This window comes from Gracilinanus agilis, chromosome 5, assembly GCF_016433145.1.
Source record: "Gracilinanus agilis isolate LMUSP501 chromosome 5, AgileGrace, whole genome shotgun sequence".
Classification (NCBI taxonomy): domain Eukaryota; kingdom Metazoa; phylum Chordata; class Mammalia; order Didelphimorphia; family Didelphidae; genus Gracilinanus; species Gracilinanus agilis.
Window position 1 is genome coordinate 157,110,576 of NC_058134.1, and position 17,760 is coordinate 157,128,335.

Genomic DNA, 17,760 nt, shown 5'->3' on the forward strand with positions numbered 1-17,760 from the left:
GAATTTTTAAAATGGAAAGAATAATGGCATATGGTACACTATAATCAATCAAGGTATAATGTAAAGATTAATAGTTCTTAAATTCTGTATGTATAACAATAAAGAGATTAAAAATGTAGACTAGTACACAGAAAAAATGTTAAAAACTGTAAAGAAGAAATATTTTATGTTCAAATAATCACAGGGCAGCAGAACTAAAGGATCCTTAAACATCGAATCCAATGGTTGATTTTGTAGATAAGAAGTTAGTATAATTTTATTTTAGACTGATTACTAGTATAAAAATGAGGAATGCTAATCTTAAATTTAAGGGTATTAAAATACAGATACACATATGAAACATTATCTTTTAAAAATCCTGGATAAATGAGAATTTTCACATGAGAATGTTCATAATAGACTCTGAAACAATACAAAAAAGTAGACAGTACCAGCAATGCAGCTCTTTTTTTGTATTGGTGTGGATCATTTGTTTTATAAACTCTTAATTGATAACTAAATTACATTAGATTTGTAAAAGTGCTTAAAACAATGAATAATCTACTCTTGCTTTCATCTCTCTTCATGAACACATTTTGTTTCTTTCTTTTTTTGTTCTTATGGATAAATTAATTTTAACCTAATAAATCTTTCTAAGCTTCACATTACTTGTTTTCTGTCCACTGTCTAATAGAACTAAAGGAAGCCATTGATTAGTAAACATGAAAATAGTTTGGTAGGTTTATATTCTTTATAAAATCAAATCTACCTGCCAATTTGTAAATATGAATTTTGGGGGGATGAAACCAAATACAATTTCTGCATACCAAACCCCTCCTCCCCCCCCCCCATCAATTCACTTTCACTGTCTCTCTGTCTCTCTTTTGAATTTGTTGTTTAAGAATCTATTTCAATGTAAGTTTGGGCTCCATTTAAGGGGCTAGAGATTGAAGTCAAATTTCTTCAGCAGTGGGTAAAACAGAATTTTTTGAAGGAATGGGAGAAACTTTAGATTTAAGGAGTAAAAAGTAGAAAAAGCCTCTGACTGAAGGGCAGTCATGGAAGATGTGGACAAGTTTGGTTTTTTTCTCTTTATCCCATTGAGAAAAAGACAATAGATAGAGGAAGGAAAAGGTTGATGTGAGTGGCAAGAAAGATAATATAACAACCAGTTTAGGCTCAGGGAATTAGATAATGAAACAATGACCATAAATCATCTCAATATCAAAAACCTACAAGATTGAAAGTAATAGTCCATAAACTGTGACTGTCTACAGCAGTGATTTTTTTTTAAACCCTTACCTTTTGTCTTAGAATTGATACTGAGTATCAGTTTTAAGGTAGAAGAGCAGGTAAGGGCTATGCAATTAGTATGAAGTGACTTGACTAGGGTCATATAGCTAAGAACTGTTTTGAGCTAGATTTGAACAGCATTAAAAAAAAACAAACAACTACTTTTCTATGTTGTTCTAAAGTGAAATTACCTTTGTTTTCTTTGTAATAAGCTAGTCTTTAACAAGGAAAACTGGCAAGACTATTTAATGATTTGTTCCTGACATTCAGATATAAAGAATGAAATGTCTAGCGACTGTATACACTACCTTCTAGGGACACTAATCATTTGATTACAGCTACTGGGAATAATACTCCAGGTATCCCTCCTCTCCCTCTCCACCATCATCACTGTGTCTCAGTTCCTTTGGAAGGCAGTTTTTGTTTCATTAATTTAGAGGATTTTGGAAATACCAGTAATAATAATAATAATAATAATAATAATAATAAAAAAAAAAAAAAAAAAAAAAAGGATCTTCTTGTTGAATATATACTTGGCTATAACCAAAGAAGAAATAAGATTCAATGACACCACAACATTTTTTCAGCTTTCCATTTTTTTTTTAAAGTCTAACACAATGGTTAACATGAGAGCAGGAAATCCAGAGGCAGTTCAATCTACATTCCTTTGTCTTTAAACTGACATCTCTGTTTACTGAAGCTGGAGAGCTCATTTCAGATGAGAAAGCTACTAAGTGATTTATTTGTTAATAATTGTAATTAAATCACATTAAATAATAATACCTGTACTATTTACCTCACAGAATTGTCCAGAGGATCAAAGGAGATAATTTATATAAATTGCCTTGTAAGACTTGAAGCATTACTATTCAGCTATTATTAATATTCGTTTAGTCTATTAAGGACGACAGAGCTTTTATTTTTTGGTTTTGTTTTAATAAGCTTCTGAACATAGCTCTTTATTGAAAGCTGAAGGAGAAATTAAAAGAACAGAGAAATCAGCTTCAGAGGAGAAACAGGGAAATGAAAATAGCATCAAGCCAGTTAAGGTCAAAAAGACAATTCTGATCTGTCTGTCTGTTTTAAACTGGAAATATTTTTGGTTTATGCTGACAATGTTTGCTTTATCTCATGAAGGGATACCATTTTCTTGGAAGATTACAGAAATTATTTGAAGGGGCTTTTGAGACGTAGGGAAAAGAAAACATTGTGTTCCTGCTTGTAGATGGTATATTGAATTCACACAGTTGGGAAATATCTCAGATTTCAGACACACTACATCATGACTGGAGATCATTCACCATATTGAGTGTAGAGTAAGCCTGCTTTATTTTTTATTTTTGTTTTTTACATTTCATGTTAACATTCCAATGTGTAGTATTTTTTCATTCCTTTCTAGAACTGTATATGAGTAACATTTTATAGTAGCAGATGTGGTATCACATGAAAAAAAAATCTCCAAATCTTTACATGAAAATCACATCTGCCAGTACCCACTATAATTTTAACTGTAGTTATATGGTTTACTTCCCTGTCTAGTGCCAGAGGAGACAGCTTTGCATGAAAGCTGTCCCACGAAATTGTGTCTTCTGGCCTAGCTAGTTAAGCAAATTGTGTAACTGCCATTAAAACCTAAATCTATGCCAGCAGACATAATTTCGCATAGGGGAAAAAATTGTACAAAAGTCACAGCTGTTTAACTCTACAGTTTTTTTTCCTCTTCTTTTCTTCATTTAAAAGAACTCATGGTTTTCTCCTTTTAAGAGTGGTGTCAGTTAGATTTCTGGTTCGCATCAAGATGAAAACTTAATCCTTTGATAAGTCCTGGACCACCATTACTTTGATGTAGGCTAGAAAAAAAATGGACTGAATTCTTCCTGCTGTTCCATAGACTAGAAATCTGCCCTGACTGCCCTTCTTACAGATGGAATAAGAAAAGATGTTAATTAGTGGCCATTTAATAGAGCACTTTGCAAGAGAGATAGAGACCAAGATACCACTATTTTGAAATGAAACTCTTCACTGCTGCCTATCAGTCCAAGAGTTACATACAGAAAGGACTTGTCCCTTTTTCAGTTCTCTATATAGAAATGATGGTGATGATGATGATGATGATGATGGCTGGGATTCTAAGAGAAAATCATATGGTAGCTACTACACAGATTGACCAACCCTGAAGTCCTGCTATGGGTTGGATTAGATGCCTTCAGATATCGTATTCTATGAGACAATAGAACTGAGGTTGATAACCTAGCTCTCTTCTTCCCAGGTACCCACTTGCCACTGACAGAAGGGAACAAAGGCAGGGATTTTCTGCTTTGCTCTTGGTGGCACCACTAAAAAATACTATGCCTGATTACTCTGCTTGCTTAGAACACTTTCCAATATTAAATTCTAAGTTTCCCGAGTTTTTATATTAAAAACTACACATTTCATGTTAAATTAACATGGAAGAAAACATGTGAATAGTGAAATCAATTCAGTTCTTTGGAATTTTAGGCACTTTTTTTGTTTTATTCCCCTAAGACTAGTGCTTTGATCTTAAAGAATTATGGTCCTTCCTGGTTAGACCTTCTATTCCAAAAATGAATTTATAGAAAAGGAAAGTCAAGTCATTCCTATATTCTTGTTAGAGTTGACAGAAAAATTTACCTATGGCACCAGACTCCTTTATAACTGAAACATCCTTGCTGGCAGCAGAGGGTCCCATTCCTTTCTTTTCCCTTGTCTATGGACTTGTCTGTTTAAAGATAATCACTCACTGAACTAGAATGCCACATCATCCCTTCCCCATTAGAGGTGATCCAAATCGAAGAGAGATTCTTTATGGATAGTGTGGCTGATGATTTTTTAAAAGAATATTCTTGCAATGATGCCACCTAACCATGATTGATAAGATTCTACAATCTCCAAAAAATTAGGTAAAGGTTCTCCCAAAAGATATTTGAAAGACTTATGGTAGATGTGAACAGCCTGCCATACATTACAAAGAAAGAAGTGGGCAAGAGAAGCTTTGTGAAGGATGTCATTAGAGAGAAAGGTACATGGAAAAAAAGATAAAACAGTCAGATAGTGAGCGTGAGGAATAATTTGAAGGACAGACAGTATACATTGCTATTACCCATGGAATGCCAGAAGAATTAGAGGAATAGCTCCAGCATTCAGGGTGCTAGGTGGTGGGCAATTTGTGAAAAGATTCCAATAAGATTCACACAGGATGGACAGGCATGAATAGGTTGGCACTGGCATTGTTGGAAGGGAATGTACGTATCAGCGAGATCAGAAATTCATGAAAGTATCATCAATTAGAAGCAGACTGACTATAATCATGGGTCCAATTGCTTTTTTTTTTTGGTCAAATGCATTATTATAATTATGTTAAATGTATAAAACTAGAAAAAACATCATCTTTCACATTGATACTAACCTTGCAATAGTAGTAAGAACTCTTTTTATAGTTGCATGTGTACTTGAATATGCACCAAACATTAAATGTAACTAAGTGAAAGTTACCATGGCAACTGTAACTTTTAAGTTTCCAGCTTAGTTTCTATAATTAACTTTAAGGAGTTAGCTGACTTCATTTATTACAAAAATACCCCAAGGCATGAACATCTGAAAAAGCCCTCCATATGTATGCTTAAAGCTTCTACAAACTGAACTACTATTCAAGTTCAAGATGGTAGTTGTCTCTTGTGTAATTTTTCCTCCTGTACTTGGTTACACATACAATAAGAATAATGGAATATGGAAAATCCAGATCAATACATCTTGGACTCCAATTAAGGAGAGTTCTTTAAAGAATGAAACTGCCAATTAAAATAAATATCAGTTTTGCTGATTGAATACAAATAATAGTTATCCATTTGGTTTTTCCAATGATGTCTTTGAACATGTAAAATAAATACATGTAAAATACCTGCAAAAGAGATTGAGACACTACAATTATATGGAAACCTTAGACCAAAACATACTCAACAGAGATATGGAAGGGAAAAAAAAGCTATTTATTTTTGTTTGAAGTATTTGAATACCTGTCTCAAATCTTCACTATACTTTATATATCTGTATCTATCTATCTATCTATCTATCTATCTATCTATCTATCTATCTATCTATCTAATTTCTATTAATGACTAACAGTAGAATTATAGGCTAAAAATTAAGCCCATAAAGTGATACATTTTTTGGAGAATAACAGAGTACATTGTACATAATAGGTATTCAGTAAAAGATGGCTGAATTGAATTAACTGTTATTAATCCATTGATAATAGTAGATTCAGAAAGTTACTCATTTTCCTTCTAAAGAAGACTGATTTTGGTTGATAAGGCTAATCTCCATTTTTTTTACTTTATTCACATTTCTTTTGGACCTTATTTTTCTAGAATACTTTTACTTTGTTATTATCTCCCTCTTTGCTGGCTCCTTTCTCTCCAACTCTGTACCTGCTTAAGTCTCCCCTATGCTAAACAAACAAACAACAAACAAAACAAAACAAAAAAACAAACCCAAACCTCCTGCCCTTAATAAAATCTCTTCTGCAAGCTATCGTTTCATTTCTTTTCACTTCCAAACTTCCTTACTACTCACTTACTTCCAAATCCATTGCAATCTGGCTTCTAACCCAGCCTTTCTCCTGGAGTGCCAAATGCTGCAGTTTGTCAAATAGAAATTACTGATAGCCTCTTAATTGCCAAATCCAGTGACTTTTTCTCAGTAGTCATTCTCTTTGAACTTTTGGCAGCCCTAGATACTGTTAACAATCCTTTTCACCTTGCTCCTCTCTCCTCCCTTGGCTTCTGTGAGGTTACTCTTTCCTTGTCCTCTTACCGCCTGTCTAAGCACTCTTTCTCGGTATGCTTTACTGGTTTATCTTCCTCCTATCCCCAAGAGTGGCATCATCCAGGTCTTTGATCTCAGTTTTCTTCTCTTCTCTTTTTTCCTTCTCTCCCCTAGAGACTCCCATTGCATCAAACATCACCCTTATATAGATGACTTCTGAGCCTTTATACCTACCCCGATCTATTTTCTTTGGCTCTAGATCTACATTTTCAGTTGCCTGTTTGAGGTTCCAACTGGATATTTTGCTCCTACCTCAAATCAATAGATCCCAAAGTCAATTTGCCACTTTTCCCTGCTCACACTTTTCCTCTTTCTATTGATGTACTGCTATATTCCCACTTGCCTAGGCTTTACATCATTAAGCATGTCTTACTTTCTTCATCTATAAAATAGGAAGAGTCATACGGGTAGTACTTGTCTTAATGGTGTTATCATGAGGTACAGAAATGTTTTGAAAACTTTAAAGTATAGTAAAAATGTCACTTGTTACTGCTATTATCATTATATAGTTGTTATTAATATAATCAGTTGACAAAGTTCATTGATACTTGTATATCACAGCCATTGAACAATTTCTGATCCATATTCCACATGCCTGCCAAAAAACAATTCTTAGTTGACAGGTCTGGTCGTGTCACCAAGTTAAAAAATCTTCAAAAATCTATTTTCTAAAGGATGTCTATGAAATCCTTGCACTGACATTGAAGGCCTTTTACATTTTGGTTCTAATGTAGAGTTCTAGACTTATCTCATGATCCTTACCTTCACTTACAACATTCCAGCCAAACTAGATGATTACTGTTTTCCTGCTCTTCTTTTGCCACCACCCTGCATCCAAACTGGCCATCTCCTATGCCTGGAAGGAGCCCTCTCTATAGCTCTCCGACTGCTGAAATTCTCTTATTTTAAGCCTTCCTTCTCCATTTTAAATCTTCCCTTTTCCTTTCTCCCTCTCAAATTTCTAACAGTATGATGTCTAGACCTCTCCTTTGATCTTATCTCATATTCTAGATCAAAATCATGCATGTACATCACTTTTTTTCTAATGGATTGTAGGGTCAAAATACATATTATATTTTGTAGTCCTTGCACTTAGCAGGATGCATCATATACAGTGGATATCCAGTAAATACTTAATGAATTGAATGACTTTTTGAATTTGCAGCTAAAGTCTAGAGTAGATTTGTTGAAATGAATTCAACTGCTTAAGCCCTGGGTCCACACCTCTCATCTTGCCCCTGTCCTGCTCCCGTTACACCAGCAATACCTTGAAAACCATGGCTGTTTCAGCTTTTTATCACTCTACTCACATTTGCAATTTACCTCATTAATCATATAATAAAAGATTTGTCACTTTTCTGAGGACCTCCCTCATAGATACACATATACAATTAAATGAAAAATTGGGGCAATCTAGTAATCAAGTCAAAAATGAGCCCATGGTTGTGTAATAGATCAAGAACACGAGGCACTAAACTTTTAGGTATGGGGAGTAATGCTGGTTTTGAATTATATAAATTCCTGTCTTCCTCATTTCAGATGTGTAGACATAGCCAAGGTCTAATTCAGTAAATGATATTTAAGAAGCCTGTCAGCAGCAAGTTCTTCGTTATAGAAAAAAATAAAAAGAGCTTCTGTATGAACACCTTAATGAACAAAAGAAAGAAAGGCATTATTTACAAAAACCTGGTTGCAATAGGACCTTTGCCCTTTGGCTATTTTGTACTCCAGAATTTAGAAATGTAGAGAAGGGAGGATTTCCCTGTTGGGAACCAGATTGGAAAGTGCTGACTAGGTATGAGAGAGCGATTAACAGATTTATACCAGGGGGAAAGTTCTTATTCAGTGTACTTGGCAAGCAAATGCAATAAAGATCACATCGTGTAAGTCTCACATCTGTTCTCTTTCTTTTTGTAGAGTAGAAATGCCTTGGATTTCAGCTAAAATAGTTACAGGCACTTTCAATCAAAAGCAGTGAATTGAATAGAAGTAACATTTGTTGGATAGTTTTTGTGATGAGAATTTAATACAGAAACATCGAATGGATTGAGCTTATTGAATGAATTGAACATTAAATGTATATAGTTAAGTGGCACACACACACACACACACACACACACACACACACACACACACACACTATGATTGACTAGGAAGCAAGTGGAACTTAGAGGAACCACAACTATTTTACTTCCAGCTTTCAAATATTTTGTCACTGAAAAAAGCATCTTTTTTTTGTCATTTTTATCATATGAAGCATTTAAATTTTGGCCTGCCAATTATTACCTTCTCTGACCTCAGGTATTACTTACCTACTCTGGGCTTCAGTTTTCTTTTTGAAAAAAAAATGAAGGATTTGGACTATAAGATTCCTTTTACGTCTAAATCTGATGAACAAAATGAGCATGGTATCAATGGAAAGCATCATTGGATTTGAAAACAGGGCATGATACCATAGGACTAGAAAAGAACAAAGTTATCCCTTTTCAAAAAAAGGAAAGAGAATGTATTCCAGAAATTATAGATCAATTAGCTTGACTCTGGTTCCTGGCAAAATCTCTGGAATGTTTTATGAAAAAGAATGGTTTGTTAACAACTAGAAAATGAAGCGGTGATGACAAGAACCAGCATAATTTTGTTAGGACTGGATCATGCCATAGTAAGTTCATTCTGTTTTTTGAAAACTTTATTAGACTGTTAGTGTAGGGGAATGTTGTGGTCAGAAGTGCCTAGTACAGATTTAGATACATCAAGAAATATCTAAGATAATAAACGAAAATCTAATAGAATATAAATGATGCTAATATGTGGTTTTCTAATTAAATATGCAGCTTCCAGAGGTCCTTATCTAATGTTTAGGGTTCCCTTTTCTATGTGAATTTGACATCATTACTTTAGAGATAATTAACCTTGATTTTAGTAAAGCATCTGCTTTTCAGTATAGGAGAGATGCTTGCTAATTAACTATAGTGTTAGATGGATTCTGAATTGGTTAATTGGCTAGTGTTAAAGGGTAATTAGCAGCAGGGGGTGAAGGTGGTACAGTGGATAGAGTGAAGAACCTGGCATCAGGAAGATTCATGGCCCCCTGAGTTTAAATCTGGCCTCAGACATTTACTAGGTGTGTGACCCTGGGCAAGTCACTTTTGATTGCCTCAGTTCCTTATTTGTAAAATAAAATGAAGAAGGAAATGGCAAATCCCTCCAGTATCTTTGCCAAGAACACTGGGACAAATCTAGTCAAATGGAATTTCATAGAGATGAATATGAATTCTTGCATTTGAAAATATAAAAATGCAAGTAAAAAAAACCTACATTATGAGAAACATAGAGGTCAGGAATAGAAAAATCATCCCTCAGACTCCCCAGCTCAAACCTTATCTGTCATACTGTGGGTTTTGTGGCTGTGAGAGTAGAAAGGGAGCTGGATTGGATCTCAGGAGAGATCTGAGTTCAGATTCTGCCTTTTAGAGTGCCTAGTAGCACCATCATTGGCGAGTCCTGTAATCTGAGTTTTAATTTAGTCTGTAAAATGGAAACAAAAATACCAGCAGTAACTTCTTCACAGGGTTGTTGGGAGGATGAAGCAACTTTTCAAACCTTAAAACATCATGTGGCTAATAGTAGTAGTAGTGGTGGTAGTAGTAGTAGTAGTAAGCAATGACTAGAGGGTGTTCAGAAGAACGTGATCAGAAGAATCATGTGTGAATAGACTAAAAAGAAAAGGAAACATTGAGGATAAAGAAGGTTAGCGTGAGACAATATGGTTGTTTTTAAACATTTGAAGAGCTATGATGTAGAAGGGGAAGCTAGGTGGTACAGTGGATAGAGAGCTGGCCCTGGAGTTGGGAAGACTCATCTTCCTGGCCTCACACACCTACTAGCTGTGTGATCCTAGGCAAGTCACTTAACCTCGTTTGCCTCATCTGTAAAATGAGCTGGAGAAAGAAATGTCAAACCACTTCAGTATCTTTGCCAACAAAACCCCAAATAGGGTCATGAAGAGTCATACATGTCTGAACAGCAACAACATTATATAGAACAGAGAATAGATTTGTTCTGTCTGGCCTTAGAGGACACAATTTGGAGAAGAGTATAGAAAGTTGCAAAGAAAAAAAATAGTCTTGATCTTAAAACAAACAAAACCAATCCTTTCCCATATACTGGCTTTAATACAAGGCATATTGGATGCCTGGCAAATACTGTTTCAAAACTCTTAGATTGCTTCAGCACTCAGGTCAGGTACCATTTCCTCCAAGAAGTTTCCTCTGATTCCCCATTCCTACATCACTTGTTGGGGATCTTTCTCTTTTTAACTTACCTGGTACTTGTTTATCTACCTATATGTCCTAGATTTAATGTTCTGGTTGATGTTTGTTTTTTGTTCTTTGAGGGCAGGGAAAATCTTCCTCTTTCCCTACCACCCACCCCACTACAATATCTTACACATAATGGATATTTAACATTTATTGAATAGAATTGAATACTTTGTGCCAGGTTTGTAGGCATGGGGAATGAGGAGGAATGGTGATAGAACAGGTAGGGAAAAAGAAGTGGGGATTGTCAGAAGAAGTCAAAACGAATATCTTGAAATCTTTTAAAAAAGACACACACTAAATTCATCATAGATTTACAATTGGAAGGGATATTAAAGATCATCTAGAATAACCTCCTCATTTTACATAGGGGGAAATGGAGGAGAAGAATGGTTAAGTGACATGTTGAAAGTAGGGTACGGTCCTAGGACTTTGCACCAAGGCCATAATAGTCTCTGTACTCCTCCATCGAATAGAAGCAACTACTTAAACATCTGAGTTAGCAAGAACAATTAGTTTAAATAAGAAGCCATGAAAAAATATGCTTCTTTTCTCCTACCATGGGTCTTTCCCAGTGTTTAAGGTCTCTCCCTCTTCCCTGCACCTTAGACTGAATTTGCCTTGCTCCAGAAGCTTTTGTGGCACTTGCCACTATTGATAGTTGTGGCTTTGGTAACAAAGGTAGAATTTTAAGTCAACACTGGATATTAAATGATGTTTCTGGTAGGAGTCTTTTCCTCTCTAGTTACAATGATGTCTGAACACCGTGTCCTAATGAACAAGGTTATTGTGACTTCTCTCTTTTTAATTTAGTGAGATATCTATTTCTGTTACAAAATAAGAGACTCGTTTACTCATCACTCTTATCCCTTTGGTGGTTCCAACTAAAGTGGGGTCTGACATGAACTCCTTGAATGAACGGAGCACTTCAACAAAATTTTGATTATATAAGTGGCCAAAAAAATTAACTAAAGCTGAACTTAGTTCCCCAAGAAATATATGGGTACAAACAGACTCTCTTCTTGCCCTTATTAAAGAAAGGAAATGCCTAAGTAGGGCAAACTTTGTACTGGGGTAAGTGGAAGAAATGGACCTCCATCTCATGTATAACATGAAAAATCATATCAATAGAGTATCATTAATTTTCAGTTGGCTTTAGGGAGCCAAAAAAATCCAGCTTTTGATTTCTTCTTCATCTGGAAGAAATTAAAATTTTAGCTCATTTCCATAGAATATCTTGTCTGTGAACAATCAAGTGCTTCCAACATTGTGATGGGAACCCAAATGACATTTGCTATGATATCCTTAATTATCTCCCATTTGAACAGCAGAGTTTGAAATCTACTTTTGGATTAGGTACCTAAAACCAGTTGTCAAAGGAAAGGAGTAGCAACTGAACCAACTTGGGAAGCAAAGAAAAATCTAGTGTGGCTATGCTTCAAGCAAATTATTTGTGGAGACTTCAGAGAAGGATGAAATGGAAATAAAAGGAACTTTAAGCCACAGATGCTCAATACATGAGAAACTAATATAATTTTAGAACATATTAATAACAAATTAATATCACACTTCAAGACTTACTCAACATAATAAGTGCCATATATGGGATCATCAATTTTCTCCCAGCCATATGGAAGCTCTGAAAAATAAAACACAGAAATCACATCTTATGATAAAAAAGATATAATTTTAGTTTACAGTGATTGAAGATACCATACAATAAACTTCAATATAGTACTTAAAGGCAGTGCCAAATTTAGATATATATCATAGCATCCAGAACAAGTACAGGCTTGAAAATTGTCAGTTAAACAGACTACAGTTCTCTAGAACAATGCTTTTGGGTTTAACTGTTTGTACTGTGCCAAATAGCAAGGGTAGCTTAATATTATAGATTTACTCAAGATGGGGGAAGAACAGAGGAATTACTTACTAAAAGTCACAAAAGCCATTATATCTACATATAAAAAGAAACATTATCTAATGAAGATGTTTTCCAAATATAATCCTGAGATGATACAATGATAAATGATGATATAAACTGAGATATTGTATCTTAAATTAATTTCTATTTGGAATAATGAACTTATAATTCACCTTTTTATACAGTAGACAAATCGATATCATTTTCTAACTTATAACAACTTTAAAAATACAATATATTCTATCCACTATGGAGGATTCACAGAACTGTGGATCTGCCTTTTTACAAAGAACATTCACACTGATGAAATTACATATCAACTAAAACATCATTTCATCCCATTTTAAATGCCTCCAAAAGCCTTTTTAATGAAAAAATTTTAAACAAATAAAATTATGCATATATATGTATGTATACATATATATATTTCCCTTGACAATATAGTTCATGTGTTCAAGTCTTAGCAGGTAAGTTTAATATTCATATTAGTGTCTCAGAAAAGTCATGAATTCAATTAGATACAAAAATGTGATATTCAGTAGGCAAACTTGAAAATTAGATACTGACTTTTAATAATTTCCTCTCAAGTTAATAAGCCTTTAGAATTAATTCTCCTCCAGAGACAAGATAAGAGGTGACTATAATGAAAATATATAGATTGTTTACTTGCTAAGCATTAGCATACTTTATTTTGTGCATAATGATGTTGAACCCTAAATGAGATGCATTGAAAAATGTTCCTCTATGTAAAATACTTTTTTGGCAGTTCCAATCCCTATAAGTTAAAATATTGAGGAATTTTAAAATATGCAAATTATGCTTAATGCTTCATTGTTTGGGTATAATGTCTTGGTTCTATGATTACTTTAAAAATTATTCATGTTTGAAGTTCTTTAATATACATTTAACCCTCAAGCACACCTCAAGTATATAATCTAGACTCAAGATAATTAACCTTTTTTATAGAGAAAAGTCTTTTGAGGATAATAGTCAGAGACTAGAATATTACCTTTTTTAAAGAATCACACATTTTACACCTATTCAACTGATGACAGATTATACAACAACTTAACTGTACTTACACGTGTATTTTTATTACATGGTGTGATTCACATAGGTTGGGATAGGAACTGGACTTTTGATTTCATTGGTATAATTAGGTGGCACAGTGGATAGAGTGCCAGGGCTGGAGTCAGGAAGACCTTAGTTAAGATTTGACCTGAGACACTTAAATGACTCTGTGACTTGGACAGATCACTAAACTGTGCTTGCCTCAATTTCCTCATCTGCAAAATGAGCTAGAAAAGGAAATTACAAACTACTCTAATTTCTTTATCAAGAAAACTTCAAAGGAGGTCTCAGAGAATTGGACATGACCAAAAAATGACTAAACAATAGATTCTTCCTTTCTTCTATGCCCCATTCTGTCATTAAGACCTACTTATAAACTGAGGACCCCAAGGATTTTGATAATAATCTCAGGATTTCTGGGACTTTCTATCTGTCTGGCAGCTGCACTTTCTTTTATGGACTGTCTTCCTACTTATGGAAGGAGCAACTTGAGATCAAGGACTATGATGATTTTTTATTTATATGCCCCAAACTTAGTAGTATGCTTGGCAAATAGTCGGTGGTTAAAAATTGCTTTTTCATCCTCTTAATTCATGTATTCCTAAGAAAGGAAATTCCATCTAGCAACACAGACCAACACTTTCTCTGGAGCTTGTAGTCTAAAAAAAATATTCAGAGAGATTAAGTAAGCTACCCTAAGTCAACCAGCCAGATGTCTCAGAGCTAGGACCTAAACCTGCTCTTCCATTCCATCATGACGCCTAATGAGTTAATAATGTTGAAAGTCTGAATAGCTATGGTTATAATGCACATGAGCGACCCAGGAATAGAAGGAACTGTCTGGAAGAGTTATTATAGAATTTCATCTGCCACTAAAATGAGTTATTTTAGACTAGCTAATTGTTACTGTGTACAACAGAAGAGTCCTAACTCGATTCATTATGGGATAGTATGAAGTAAAAGATGGTGACAGCAAGCATGGGGGAAATTGTGCATTGAAGACAATGACGAAGGAAAGATTATCTAAGAAGAACATTTTTGTTAGACCTCTGTGATGTGGATAGTAGGAATGTCTGTTAGTCGTAGCCCTGCAGTCTATTTACCACCAAGATTTGTGACAAATTAACTATTTAAGTGTTATTAATAAGATAAATGAAAACATAGGGACTCAATTTATTTAGGTTAAAGGAGTAACCTATATGGACTTCAAGAACCTCCTAGGGTTTTCAAGCTACTGGACACCAGCCCAATAAATAATGCCATTTCAGGATGATGAAAAGCTAGATATGGAGTTCAACATAGCATGTAGAATTGATTTTTTTTGGTAGGGCTACAGAGTCTTTTTCTATCATTCAAAAGGCTCTAGTGATTGGGGAAGAAGACAAAGAAGGAAAAGAGACAGAATATGACAGAAGCTTTATTTTCTAAAATCCATTTGAATCCTGGAGTGCTGTAGATCATTTTTAACAGTACCACCTATCTTATCTATCCATCTATTTATCCATCTGTCTGTCTATCTATCTATCTATCTATCTATCTATCTATCTATCTATCTGTCTGTCTGTCTGTCTGTCTGTCTGTCTGTCTGTCTATCTATCTATCTATCTGTCTGTCTGTCTATCCGTCTGTCTATCTGTCTGTCTATCCGTCTGTCTATCTGTCTGTCTGTCTATCTATCCATCTGTCTATCCATCTGTCTGTCTGTCTGTCTATCCGTCTGTCTATCTGTCTGTCTGTCTATCTATCTATCTATCTATCTATCTATCTATCTATCTATCTATCTATCTATCTGTCTGTCTATCCATCTGTCTATCTGTCTATCCATCTTTCTATCTGTCTATCTATCTATTTATCTATCTATCTTTATATCACATAGATTGGCCCTAAGTGTTCTATAGATAGTAATGAAAATGCTAAACTACTTATACTACAATAGATACTTATACTAAAAGTCAAAGAAAAGCATGGTTAGCCTGTAACATGGAAAGTAGTCTTCTCTATCATTGTATCTGGGTATTGTATTAGAGGGACATAGTCATCAAATTCATCCCTAAAATTGTCAAAAAAACATGAAACATTCATTTTTAAGTTAATTTCTGTTTTGTCCCAATATTTTCTATCTTTAAAAAAATATGAAATGACATTCTTAATTATTTTAGTACGTACATGGGGGTACTAAATATAACAAAAATACTAGTAGCAAACATTTTATTATGAGTAGCTGAGTATTTTTTCTAACATTTTTTGGATCATGGACCACTTAAGCAGGGGGAAAGACCATATGTATCACCTTCTTTCCTACCCACCAAATTTGCCTCACAAAAAAAAAAATACTTACTAAATTTAAGGGAAGATTGTCTTGGCATTGGCTTTTTTTTATTAATGAAATAAATGAGGTAATAGATGTCTTCTTTCAATAATCAGACACCCCATGTGTGAAATTGATTAACCCCCCCCAAAGCATATGCTATAAGCATTAATCGTACAAGAGATCAGTCTATCAAACATCAATGACCTTTGGATCACAGTTTGAGAACTGGGATAACTATATATTTTTTTAAACCCTTAATTTCAGTGTATTGTCTCATAGGTGGAAGAGTGGTAAGGGTGGGCAATGGGGGTCAAGTGACTTGCCCAGGGTCACACAGCTGGGAAGTGTCTGAGGTCAGATTTGAACCTAGGACCTCCTGTCTCTAGGCCTGACTCTCACTCCACTGAGCTACCCAGCTGCCCCTAACTATATTTTTATTATAATATCATTACTCATTTCTTTTGACCTCTCTTCAACTGAATCTTGAAATTATCAAAACATACAACACAACACAAATTGTATATACAATAAGGTAGATCCACATAGATATCTCCAAGTTAACATTATAGAAAAATATAATGGGAAAGCATAGATTCTATGGAGTTAATACATTTTTTCACTCAAAAAGACAAGTAACACAATGAAGTATTTCCTGAACTACCTCACATTTTGTGATGATGATAAACTAATTCTTCTATCATAATGTGACATAGATATTTGGAATTTTGGTTAGGAGAGAAAACAAAGCAGTACTTCAAAAGATCAATGTTTGCACAAGGAAAATCAAGAAATTAGAAAAAGAATTATTAATTTCTTAATACTCAATTTTGTTAGCTAAGCAAGGCATTTGCAATATCTGAGTCCTAAGTTATTTTCAATTTATGGTCATCAAAGTTCCGAATTTCATGATAATAAAGATGAAATTGGTAAAACTGAATTCTAGTATCCTATTTTTATTATGTAGATTCTATAAAGAAAATTGCACATAAATTACCATTCTGCTGTGCATATTTTACCTGGCTTTGTGATATTATTTAGCTATGTATAACACCAAAATATCTGAAGAATCAAAATTATGGTTAACCCAAAAGGTAACAGGGAGATATATATGGTAGTTCTAAGCAGGTTGTATTAATACTAACAGTGATTTACATTTGAGAAGTGACAAAAAAGGATAACCAGAGAGTGTTTGATCAGCAAATGAGTTATATCAGTTAAGCAGAAAAAGCAAGAGATAAATAAATAGCTTAAGTGTTACTTTAAAATCTAAGAAGACCAAGAGGAAGACCTTCTTTGTGGAAAAACATTGATATGATGTTCAAAGGGTTGCTATTTGCATTGATAGGAGGGAGAACCATCATATATGCCATCATTAATCTATAAAAAATATGGAATATTTGTGCTATTACTTTAATTATTTTTTATTTATTTTTTTCATATAACAAAATCCATTTTTTTCTCTTTCATTTTCCCCAAAACAAATGGGGGAAGCAACAATAACAACAAAACCACCTTGTAAAAAATAAGTATTGTCAAGCAAAAATAGTCTCATTGTGCCCTAGTCTAACATATCTCCGAAAGGTAGTGTGCTCAAATACATTGATCAGATTCTATTACTATATTCTTTCACTGATTAAATGATTGTTTCTGTTGTTTTTCAGTTGAGTTTGTCTCCTCGTGACCCCATGGGCTTGTCCGTGGGATTTTCTTGGCAAAGATACTGGAGTCGTTTGCTGTTTCCTTCTTCAGTGTGTCTCCATTTTAACAGATAAGGAACTGAGGCAAATAAGAGTTAAGTGAATTGCCCAACATTACACAGCTAGTAAGGGTCTGAGGCTAGATCTGAACTCAAATCTTCTTGACTCTAAGCCCAGTATTCTATCCACTGCACCACCTAGCTGTATTCTACTAACCAGAAAAACTAGTTAAATACATTATTCATAATTAAGTATCACACACCAGGAATAGCTTTATTTCTTTAGCAATCTTTTCCTAGTTGGAATCTCTATACAGTGATAACT

The 17,760-nt window shown here is 34.3% G+C and overlaps 1 protein-coding gene across 2 annotated transcripts in view; it reads right to left on the reverse strand.

Moving 5' to 3' along the window:
- The window catches only part of MAGI2 (membrane associated guanylate kinase, WW and PDZ domain containing 2), a 1,708,818-nt gene that overhangs the window by 410,827 nt on the left and 1,280,231 nt on the right, over positions 1-17,760 (reverse strand). For both annotated transcript variants that reach the window (XM_044678723.1, XM_044678722.1), the window contains exon 7: positions 12,015-12,072. In XM_044678723.1, the coding sequence (XP_044534658.1) occupies positions 12,015-12,072 (58 nt within the window). The remainder of the gene's footprint in view (positions 1-12,014; positions 12,073-17,760) is intronic.